Source organism: Falco naumanni, chromosome 4 (assembly GCF_017639655.2).
Source record: "Falco naumanni isolate bFalNau1 chromosome 4, bFalNau1.pat, whole genome shotgun sequence".
Taxonomy (NCBI): domain Eukaryota; kingdom Metazoa; phylum Chordata; class Aves; order Falconiformes; family Falconidae; genus Falco; species Falco naumanni.
Window position 1 is genome coordinate 74,164,845 of NC_054057.1, and position 10,391 is coordinate 74,175,235.

A 10,391-nucleotide genomic window follows, 5' to 3' on the forward strand; every position below is an offset into this window, starting at 1 on the left:
AGGGCCACATCTGTACTGCAGGAGCACCAGACCCTAGCAGGGCTGAAGGTGTCTGGAGACAGACGTGTCCATCCTCTGCCATGGTCTGCGGTGGTTTGGCTTAGGCAAAGCGCTAATGTCTCAAGCTTTGTTCTTGCAGTGGGAAAGCAAGTCTGCTCTCAAAAAGAAATGTTAAGAAGACCGATTCAGGGAAAAGTGATGGTGCCAACTATGAGATGCCAGGATCTCCTGAAGACGTGGAGAGAAACCAGAAGATCCTTCAGTGGATCATAGAAGGAGAGAAGGAGATCAGCAGGCATAGGAAAACAAACCATGGGTAAGGGCTGGCAGAGCAAGGGGGCTTCACGCTGTTGTATTGCATCCCCTGCACAAGGCATGTGTGTCTGGGCAGTCTGCCTTGTTTCTGGAGATCTTGGAAAGATGAGAATCCACCAGGCACAAGGGTTTAGACCCTTTGGAGACTGAGAATTGCTCGAGGGCTATAAGGACTGTTTTTTCTGAAGGATGACTTCTGGTCATGGGGGAGGTTGCAGCCCCAGGGGAATCTCACTAATTGCTGCTATGGTTCCAAGGTGGAGAACACGGCACACAGTAGGCAGTATTTTTCCTTTAAGCATTTGCTTGTATGTAAATGCCTGTTACTCCTGCAAGGTGCTGATAGAAATGTCAGACCTGATGTACTTTAGCCGTTGGTCCTGAGTAAGCAGTTTAGCACAGCTCAGAGTTGCCCAGCATTTTGGCTTGTGGGGAGCATCCTCTGGGATGGCCGCACCTGCCTGGAGTGGAGCCAAGGACATGGCTGCCTTGGGAGTTTCTCTGTTGTCAAACATCTCCTGTAGGCACCGATCCTTAATCACTGTCTGGTCAGTCTGGCAAAATAACGGCATGTGCGGGGTGTTGATGAGAGGGATCTGGAGTCTCTCATCCCCTTTGACACAGCTGCGCTGGAGGCTCAGTGGTGAAACTGCTGGTGGTTTCTTCTCTTGCTTGATGGTAGAGGCCAGGGCAGGTTGCACTGCAGGCAGCTGGGGCCAAGTGCCAGGGCCATGGGCAGTGCCAGGCCACCATGAAGTCAGACAGGCAGGTTCTGCCACCAGAGCTGGGGAAGAATGAGCACATCTCTGCAGCATCCCCTTCCCTGGAGAGGCCAACCAGCAGCTCATGGAGAAGCTCCCAGACTGGGAACGTCGTCAGCACATGGGAGGGCATCTTGTGGGGGAATGTCACAAATGGTTGAGCTGCCTTTTGCTGGATTTATTTTCAGGTGTTGTGGACTTGATGAGAGCCCTTAAACAGATTTGTGGGCTTTGTGTCAGGGTTGGGTTGCTCACCCTGTCTCAGGACTTGCTGTCCTGAAATGTTCTCTAGGCGCGGATGGTGCTCCCCTCTCCCTTGGAAGCCGTGCTGTAAGGAACTTCCCAGTGGTGCCCATGTCCAGCTGCAGAAGCTGTAGGTTCATTTAGGAGTGACTCTGTGCCTGTGCAAAGTGACTCAGTGGTCCATGTAAAACCTTTGTGTTTGTGTGTAGCTCTTCAGGTGCTAAGAAGCAGCTGTCCCATGATATGGTCCGACCCCTCTCCATTGAACGGCCTGTTGCAGTGCATCCATGGGTCAGTGCCCAGCTCCGAAACATCGTCCAGCCTTCTCATCCCTTCATCCAAGATCCTACCATGCCGCCCAATCCAGCCCCCAACCCTCTCACCCAGCTGGAAGAAGCTCGCAGGAGGTTGGAGGAGGAGGAAAAAAGGGCTGGAAAACTCCCCCTTAAGCAAAGGTATGTTGATGGGGTCTGACTGTGTGTGGGAGGCAAGGGGGAGACTGCCCTGAAGGTGGGCAGCTGAAGGAGATGTCCATGTCCTCTGCTCTAGTCTCCAGCTCCCAGCACCAATTGGGTTGAGGCACATGCAGGGGGGTCAGAGAAATCTGCCTCAGTCCCTCTGACACGCTGGTGCGAATGCCAAAACCCATTTTGAGGGCTTGGGCTAGTGGTTTGTGGATGGAGAGGCTGGAAATGCTCCTGGCAGGGTGTGGAAGAGGCTGCTGAGAGCTTGAGGAGGAGCTGGGCTGGGGAAGCCTGCGTAGAAGGGGCTTGTACTTGGTACGGGAGAGCTCCCTCCCCTGGTACTTGCTGACTCTCCATTAATTCACACTAACGATGATTTCAAAGCTTGGTGCAGGAGGAGAATTCAGCAGGACACAACAGAATTGAGTGCAGAAGAAGCATATGTATTTGCTCTTTATCTCCCCCAGGCTTCTGGAAAAGTTTGCTCATGGCATCTGGATGAGAGCACTGCACTGTAGTCCTGCTGCAGCAGCACTGACTTGCTGCATGGCCATGCATCTTTTTGTGACTCAGCTTAATGCCTGTTGCGGAGCTCATTCTCCTGCTCCTGTGTTCTCTTTCGGGGAACATTATTTGCAAGTGACATGGAGCTCTCAGATTAAAAGCATTTTGGAAGTGCTAGATAATTACTGTTACCAGCTAAAAGCACTTTGTCCATTAAAAACCTTTCACAGCCTTATAGCTGTCTTCCAAAAACTTGAAACTTTGCAGTCTGACTCTTAGAAACAAAAATGTAATTTAAAAAAGAAACTCTTAATTGCCGAGCTCCAATTATTTTTGCTTGCAGTGACCATGTAGCAGACTTCTGCGTATTTATGTCAGAGTATTGATTGAAAGCCAGGTAATTAGAGGGCTCTTCCAAGTCAGGGTAAGCCAAGTTTATTCGATCTACCTTTCAGTTGATGTAATCGGATAGGGTTTATTAGTAAAAGTCATTTATAGTCATATTAAATTCATGCACCTTCCCCAGAAATGTCTAGATGCAGATACACACTTTGGAAACACCAACATATGCTATATGCTATATGTGTATGCAATTAATACTCTTAATAATAATTTGGCATGTGTTGTAAGTGTAGCTTTTGTCGAAACCTCATGGCATTGTGGTAAATGCCAGGCAGACCAGCGAGAGGAAGGCTGAGCAGTCCCAGGGCTGGGCTGCTCTGCCTTCGCTGCCACTCCATGAGGTCTGGCTCTTCTCCCGGTGGTGCAAGGATCCCCCTGACCTGCCCCAGGCATGGAAAACCAGGGAGCCGTGTTCGCTGGCAGGGAACTGCTCAGGAAAAGCAAATGTGCCTATGTCCAGTAGCAGGCAGGAATGAGTGCAGCGGTCCCCAGGAAACCAAAGGTTTCTGGATATTGAAAACTCTCTGCTGGATTTTGACAGGATTGGGTGCTCTAGCTTGAAGCATGCCTGAGCTAGCAGCTTGTTGGAGAGCTCCTGCTATGGTTAGCACAGAGGTCTGTCTCCCTGAAAATAGACCCCACAGCTCTCCTGAGAGCAAAGGAGAAACAGAGCGGGGAGCTCATGTGTAAACACCATTTATTTCAGTCGGGAGCTTTGAAGAGCTCTGGGAAAAGGGAGCTGGTGTCGCAGGTTTGTTGGCAGCCTTGGGCAAGCACAGTGCCGACGGCAGCAGAGGTGGAGGTGAGCCTGGAGGTGTCCTTGGGGCACCGGCTTGAGCTGCCTGCAGGAGGAGAGTGCAGCGTGCCAGCTTTGTATGGCCAAGCTGACCTCGCCAGCACAGTTACCCGGCTCACCAACCACCCTCCTCTGGCACAGCCTTCCCCAGCTAGCTGCCTGCTGCCCTGGCTGGGGTGCCAGCAGCCCCACTCCCACCCCAGCACCGCCCTGCTAGAAATAAAGGAGGCGCCTGCAGTGCCTGTGCTGGGAATCACAAATATTCTTGAGAAACCACACTTCTACTGCAGAAAAAGCCTTTCTCTCCCTATACCACAACATTTGGAGGGACGTTGAGGTAGTTACCTGGCTGCTGCTAGCAAGCAATGCAGGATTAAATGTCCGGTACTGAAGGAGATCCAGTATGCCCAGCATTGGTGTCCCAGTGACCATCATGTTTCTTCCATGTACAGCCAGTTTTTGAGTCATTTTCTGTAGCTCAGTGTCACAGTTCACTTATGTTTGCAGCTGGATAAAGTAATTAGTACTAGCCCTTCAGCAAAAAGATTTTTGCAAGCAGTGAGAACGTTGGTGTGATCTCAGTTTGGAATTAATGGAGTTGGGCCAAGCCTGGAAGAGGAGCAGAAAAAATGTGGCAGAAATTCTGCACCCAGAAGAAATATGGCTGGGACACCTCCCAAGGTAACATCTGCTGGGTGCATTTCAGGCTTTCCAAAACACCCCAGCCCCAGGGCTGAGTTGGAGTGAGCTGGGCACTTCATCTCTGCGTCGCAGTGAGGTTGGATTGGTGCTGTAACCTGGACTCAGCTTTCTTGTCACAGCACCACTGGGCTTTATGGCTAAAGAAATCAGGACTGGAAAGCAGATGCGATAAGTCCGATGCGCGCTGCCATTTCCTTACTGGATAACATTTTGTGCTTGTGACAAATGCAGCAAAGGGAGGTGATCCCAGAAAGGCAGGGTGGTGGTACCTGGCTGTGTTTCTGGGTCACACTGCCACCAAGGCGATGGGTGCAGGTGGAAGCTTTAATGAGGCAGGGCTCAGAGGTGGTCTGGTAGCCTGCTTCGGTAAGCCATGGTCCCAGGAGCACTCTTGGCAATGACGGAAGCAGAGACAGTTGTGTTGTCTCATTCTCCTGAGATGAGCTCTTGGAAAGTTACATTTCAGTGATTCTGTATTGATCAGCTCTGCTTTAGCCTGCTAGAGATCAGTGGCTGCAGTTTGGGATGTGTGTGTATTCTGCTCCTGGGAGCAGTGGGCAGGGACTCTGGAGCACAGGTAGTTTTTCCATCAGTCCTCCCAGTCAAAGGGAAGGGGTTTGGAAGGGCCACTCGAATCTGGCAAATCAGCAGATGGTTATGGGACTGGTGCCACAACCAGCGGTTCGACTGTGGGATTCGCTTTGAGAAACCTGGTCGTTTGGGGGCTGGCGGGGTCCATCTGTTAGGGAAAGGGAAAAGCATCTTTGGTCCCAGGCTTGGCAAGCCGGTGAAGAGAGCTTTAAACTAAAGTTGCCAGTAGAGGGGAACCTCAGTCCATCCCACTCCTACAAGTTCGATGCCAGTGCCAGCAAGAGATGCCCAGAGCCTGGAGAGGGATGGCAGGGCAGCAGGAGAGCATCTGAAGAGCACCACAGAGGAATTCCAGCCACTCCAGCCGGGGAGTCAGCATCGGGGGCCCGGCTTGAAAGCCTCTGTGAGACTGCACATAGCATGGGGAATGAATAAGAGAAGTTAGAGATGTGCGCACGCCTGCAGGGCTGCAACCTTATTGGCATCACGGAGATGTGGTGGGATGGCTGGAGGACAGTTAGCCTGGGAGGAATACATAGGAATTGTCCGAGCAGCCAGGGACCAGGTTAGGCAAGCTGAAGCCCTGATAGAATTGTATCTGGCCAGGAACATGGAGGGCAACAAGAAAAGCTTCTGTAGGTACGTTGGTGATAACAGGAAGCCTAGGGAAACTGTGAACCCTCTCCAGAAGGAAGCAGGAGACCTGGCTACCTGGGACACGGAGAAGGCTGAGGTACTCTGTGACTTTTTTGCCTTGGTCTTTACTGGCAAGTGCTCCAGCCACTGCCCAAGTCACCGAAGGCAAAGGCAGGGACTGGGAGAATGAAGAACCACCCACCATAGGTGAAGATCTGGTTCAAGGTCATCTAAGGAACCTGAAGCTGCACAAGTCCATGAGCCTTGATGAGATGCATCTGCAGGTCCTGAGGGAACTGGTGAATGAAGTTGCTAAGCCACTGTCTGTCGTATTTGAGAAGTTGTGGCAGTCTGAAGTTCCCATGGACTGAAAAAGGGGAAACACAACCCCCATTTTTAAAAAGGGAAAAAAAGACCCGGGCAGCTACAGGCCTGTCAATCTCACCTCTGTGTCTGGCAAGATCATGGAGATCTTCCTGGAAACTATGCTAAGGCACGTGGAAAATAAGGTTATTGCTCACAGCCAGCATGGCTTCACCAAGGGCAAATTGTGCCTGACGGATTGTGTCCTGCGCGTGGGCTGGGGCAGTGCCAGGCACAAATACGGGCTGGGTGGAGAATGGATGGAGAGCAGCCCTGAGGAGAAGGACTTGGGGGTGTTGGTTGACAAGCTCGACATGACCCGACAATGTGCACCTGTGGCCCAGAAAGCCAACCACACCCTGGGCTGCATCACTAGCGGCGTGGCCAGCAGGTCGAGGAGGTGATTCTCCCTCTCTGCTCCACTGCTGTGAGACCCCACCTGCAGCGCTGCGTCCAGCTCGGGGCCCCCAGCATAAGAAGGACATGGACCTGTTGGAGCGAGGAGGCCACAAAGATGCTCAGAGGCTGGAGCCCCTCTGCTGTGCAAACAGGCTGAGAGAGCTGGGGTGGTTCAGCCTGGAGAAGAGAAGGCTCCCGGGAAACCTTACAGCAGCCTGCCAGCGCCTAAAGGGGGCTTACAACAAAGCTGAGGACAGACTGCAGGACAAGGGGGAATGGCTTTAAACTGAAAGAGGGTAGATTTAAATGAGAGAGAAAAAAGAAATTCCGCACTGTGAGGGTGCTGAGGCGCTGGCCCAGGCTGCCCAGAGCAGCTGTGGGTGCCCCATCCCTGGCAGTGTCCAAGGCCAGGCTGGACGGGGCTGGGAGCAACCTGGGCTGGTGGGAGGTGTCCCTGCCCCTGGCAGGGGGCTGGAACTGGGTGATCTTTAAGATCTCCTCCAACCCAAACCATTCTGTGATTCTATGATTTATAGCACAAGCAGGGGCATCCAAAGCCATGGAGGTTGTTTATAACTCTAGCTCTGTGAAGCAGTGCAGAGTTTCTGCTTTTGGGCATCATTTTCAGGCACATCTCTGCTCTGGGAAGAGGTGAGCCCTGGAGCCAGGCTGAGCACGTTCAGCAGCGGCCTTTCAGGGCTGAACTGCACAGTGGCAGGAGGAGGAGGAAGGACGCTGCCAGCCACCGGCATGGTCCCCCTCTTGCTCCTGCCAGGCTGAGCTAAGGGGCATCTTTTCCATCTCCCCAGGCAAAGAACAGCAGCCCTGGGGGAACCAGCTTTGCTGCCTGCGCAGAGCGTGTCGCTGTGTCCCCAGGTCCCCAGGCACACAGTAGCTCTCTTAGTCATGACTTGTTCCTAGCAGGATTAAGAGAAGCTCAGGGACTTTGAGGTTTTCCAAACCCCTTCAATTAACTTCTGGCTTGCAGGGTTCACAGAATTTGCCTGAATTTATGACCCATTTTTACTTTAAATGTCGTGGGTTTTTTTCCCAAGGATGACTCAATTCCTTAATGTTTTTCTAGCTAAAGGGCATCCTGTGCTTTGATATGGGGATGGGAGAAGCTCCGAGAGCTCCGCTGGCACCGGGGTGGACCCTTGCCTCTCAGGATGCTGCATCTTCTCCCAAGGTCTCCCAGGCAGAGCAGGCACCAGGAAGGTCGTTCAGTTGAACTTTAGACCTCTCTTGCTTGTAGAAAGAGGTGAAAAGATTGTGTCTGGTCTTGGTTTGCAATGCCAATGTTTATGTGGGCATGCCATTAAAAAGGCACACTGCCTGCAAGCCAGTGTTTAAAGGTTAAGGTCGGAGTCATTTCCAAAACGGCGATTACCTCATCTGCTTGGCAAATTCTGTTTTTTATAGCAACTTTCCAGTCATGTAAATACAAAATCATCTTTTTTATCCACCATACTTTTAAAATAATTTTTTTAAGCTGCCAAATTTGTTTTATGTGACTTTGAAAGGGAAGGCTGCCCCTGGCTTATACCACACATGCCAAGTTACCGATTTGTGTAGGCTGCTCTAATGTTTGTGCAGCATTTACGGCACCCCAGATGAAAGGTCCTTCAGAAAGGCAAAGTATCCAGAGTTTTATTATTGCTGCTTTTGTCTGCCTCTGAAGATGGGGTTAGGACTGGGCTGATGCTTTTGGTCCCACGTAGCAGAACCCCGGTGTGTGGGCTGGAAGCAGAGACCAGACCAACATTCTGAGAGTTGCGAAAACACAGGAAATTTAAAGTCACTGGGGTTTTGGAGCTGGCAACTGCCTTGCCACCCTGCACAGACAGGATAGGCAGTGAAGCCTGCGGGGCACGCCCCGCTGGGAGCTCCATCCCCTCCGACCTCTATCTACAGTGGGAGAAGTGCCCAGGGGAGCCGTGGGGAGCAGGAGCAGTCCTGTCTGCACAGCCCTGCAGATGTAGGTTAGCAGAAAGCCATGCTGAGCTATTGTGGCCATGGCACACGGCCATGGCTGTGTGAGCGGTGTGTCCATTATCATCCCCATGCGTGTTTCTGGCCCTGTGTGCTTGGTGCACACCAGGAGCGTGCTGATGGTGACCTGGGTCTGCTGCCGTAGGCCAGGGATGCTCAGCCTTGCCCAGAGCTTACCAGTGTCTCCCTGAGCCAGTGGTACTGTGGGAAGGGCCATGACCTCTCAGAGCCTTGGGGTGGGTTTCTTCAGTGTGAAGGGGCTGAGCTAGAACCTGTGCCCTCCTTGTAGCTGTGGTTGGGCCCCTTCCAGCCTTTCCCAGTGCTGTTCACTCTTTCACCATGCAGGTGTGTGGCTGCATGCCAAGAGAGCTGGTGGCCAGAGCAAAGGATGCTCAGGGACCACACTGTGTTTCCTCTGGCCCGTTTCTATCACCTCTGGTGGGACCTGACCACACCTCTTGCATGGGCAGCTGCGTACCCAGAAGGGCACCCAGCAGCAGCAATGGTGCTGAGCACCATGGGCTGATACTCAGCAGGTCGTTTGTATTTTTGCATGGCAGGTTGAAGCCCCAGAAGAGACCAGGCAGCGGTGCGTCTCAGCCGTGTGAGAACATTGTGGTTGCTTACTACTTCTGCGGAGAGCCCATCCCTTACCGCACTCTCGTCAAAGGGCGCGTGGTGACGCTGGGACAGTTCAAGGAGCTGCTGACCAAGAAAGGGAACTACAGGTAAGGGCTGCTCCCGTGTGTGTTGTGGTGCCAGCAGACTGTCGGCAACCCCTGGCAGATGCTGCTGCCAGGGCACAGCGGTGTTCCCCCCACCAAGGTGAAGGAGCAAGGTGGCAGATTGGGGGCACTCCTGGAGCCTTTCAGGAGGGCTCCCACAGGGCATGCTGCGGTGGGGATGTGGCAGCATGGCCAAGGCGCATTGGTTGTTGAGGAGGCAGGTTACAGGGATGAGGGAGATTGGGGTTGTTAGCAGAAATGCCCCGCGTCAGAGTTTGCACCTTCAGCAGAAGCTGCTGAGCAGCCCTGCAGGGTCCTGGGCTGAGCAGCATCAGCCAGTGCTCAGTGATGCTGTGGGGGAACCCTCTGACTTCCAGAGCTGTTCCAGCTCCTCTCAGAGTTTCCTCCAGTGCGGGCAGGGAGGCTGGGTCCTGCCGGAGCCCCAAAGCAGACAGGCTCGGGGCATGTCGCTCTCCAGGTTCCGTCTTCCAGGCAGGAGCTTCCATGGGGGAGCCTGCCTGGAAATGCTCCACTAATAGAGGTGCCTCAGCCACTACTTTTGGGAGAGCTGTGAATGGGCTTGGGCTCAGGGCTGGAGCTCCTGAGCGTGCTAGCACAGGTCCTGACCACTCCTTTGCTCCCTGAGTGAGGGCAGGGGCAGAAGCACAGCCCCAGTTGCCCCCATGGCCATGCCTAGGTTTGGGGACTGTGGTGCCCCTGTGACCATTCACCTGCTTGCTTTTTTTTTCTTTCCCCTCTGTGCCCCCGTGTTCCTGGTTTTTCAGGTATTACTTTAAGAAAGTGAGTGATGAGTTCGACTGTGGTGTGGTCTTCGAGGAGGTGCGGGAGGATGACACCATCCTGCCCATCTTCGAAGAGAAGATCATCGGGAAGGTGGAAAAGATTGACTAGGCTTCAGGGCTTCCGAGGCGTGAGGACAGGACTGTGAAAGACTCTGGGACCGGAGGAGAAGGCCTGGGGCAGACGTTGGCAGGGCTACTGCCACGGGCACTGGGCAAGCCCAGGGCGGAGGGTGGCAGCCGGCTCCGGCACAGACCTGGGCAAGCTCCGGATTGCCGGTGGATGCCGTTTCACCCCCACGAACCTGCCAGTGGGAGCCTGGGCTCCCTCTCCATACCGAATATAAGTGTAATGTAGCATTGTACAGTGCATTAGAAAGTGTAATATGACCTTGTTTACTAAAGCTGCATATTTTTGATATATTGTAATAAAAGGAAAATATTTCCAATGTCACAGTGCTCTTATGTAAATGTAGAACATACAGGTACTGCAGAACTCGCCCAAAGTGTACAGCCATCCATCAGACCACCTGCTCCTCGCGTTCCCGGCACCCTGCCCCGGCCCCCCGGCGTGGATGGCTTCGGAGCGCTGCCGGGCAGAGCCGCTCCCCACCGGCTGGAAGGGGTGGCCTTGGTCCGGAGGGGCTGTGGTCCCAGCTCACCTCGGAAGATTATTGAGCCATTCGGAAGGAGTCGGT

General features: G+C 53.2%; 1 protein-coding gene across 2 annotated transcripts in view; it reads left to right on the plus strand.

The window, feature by feature from the left end:
* AXIN1 (axin 1) overlaps window positions 1-10,142 on the plus strand; it is a 75,078-nt gene extending 64,936 nt beyond the window's left edge. The window contains exons 7-10 of one of the 2 annotated variants that reach the window (XM_040591881.1): window positions 140-316; window positions 1,529-1,774; window positions 8,729-8,896; window positions 9,679-10,142. In XM_040591881.1, the coding sequence (XP_040447815.1) occupies window positions 140-316; window positions 1,529-1,774; window positions 8,729-8,896; window positions 9,679-9,805 (718 nt within the window). In that variant the 3' untranslated portion in view covers window positions 9,806-10,142. The remainder of the gene's footprint in view (window positions 1-139; window positions 317-1,528; window positions 1,775-8,728; window positions 8,897-9,678) is intronic. The other variant, XM_040591882.1, reaches the window with a different exon arrangement.
* The last annotated feature ends 249 nt before the right edge of the window (window positions 10,143-10,391 follow it).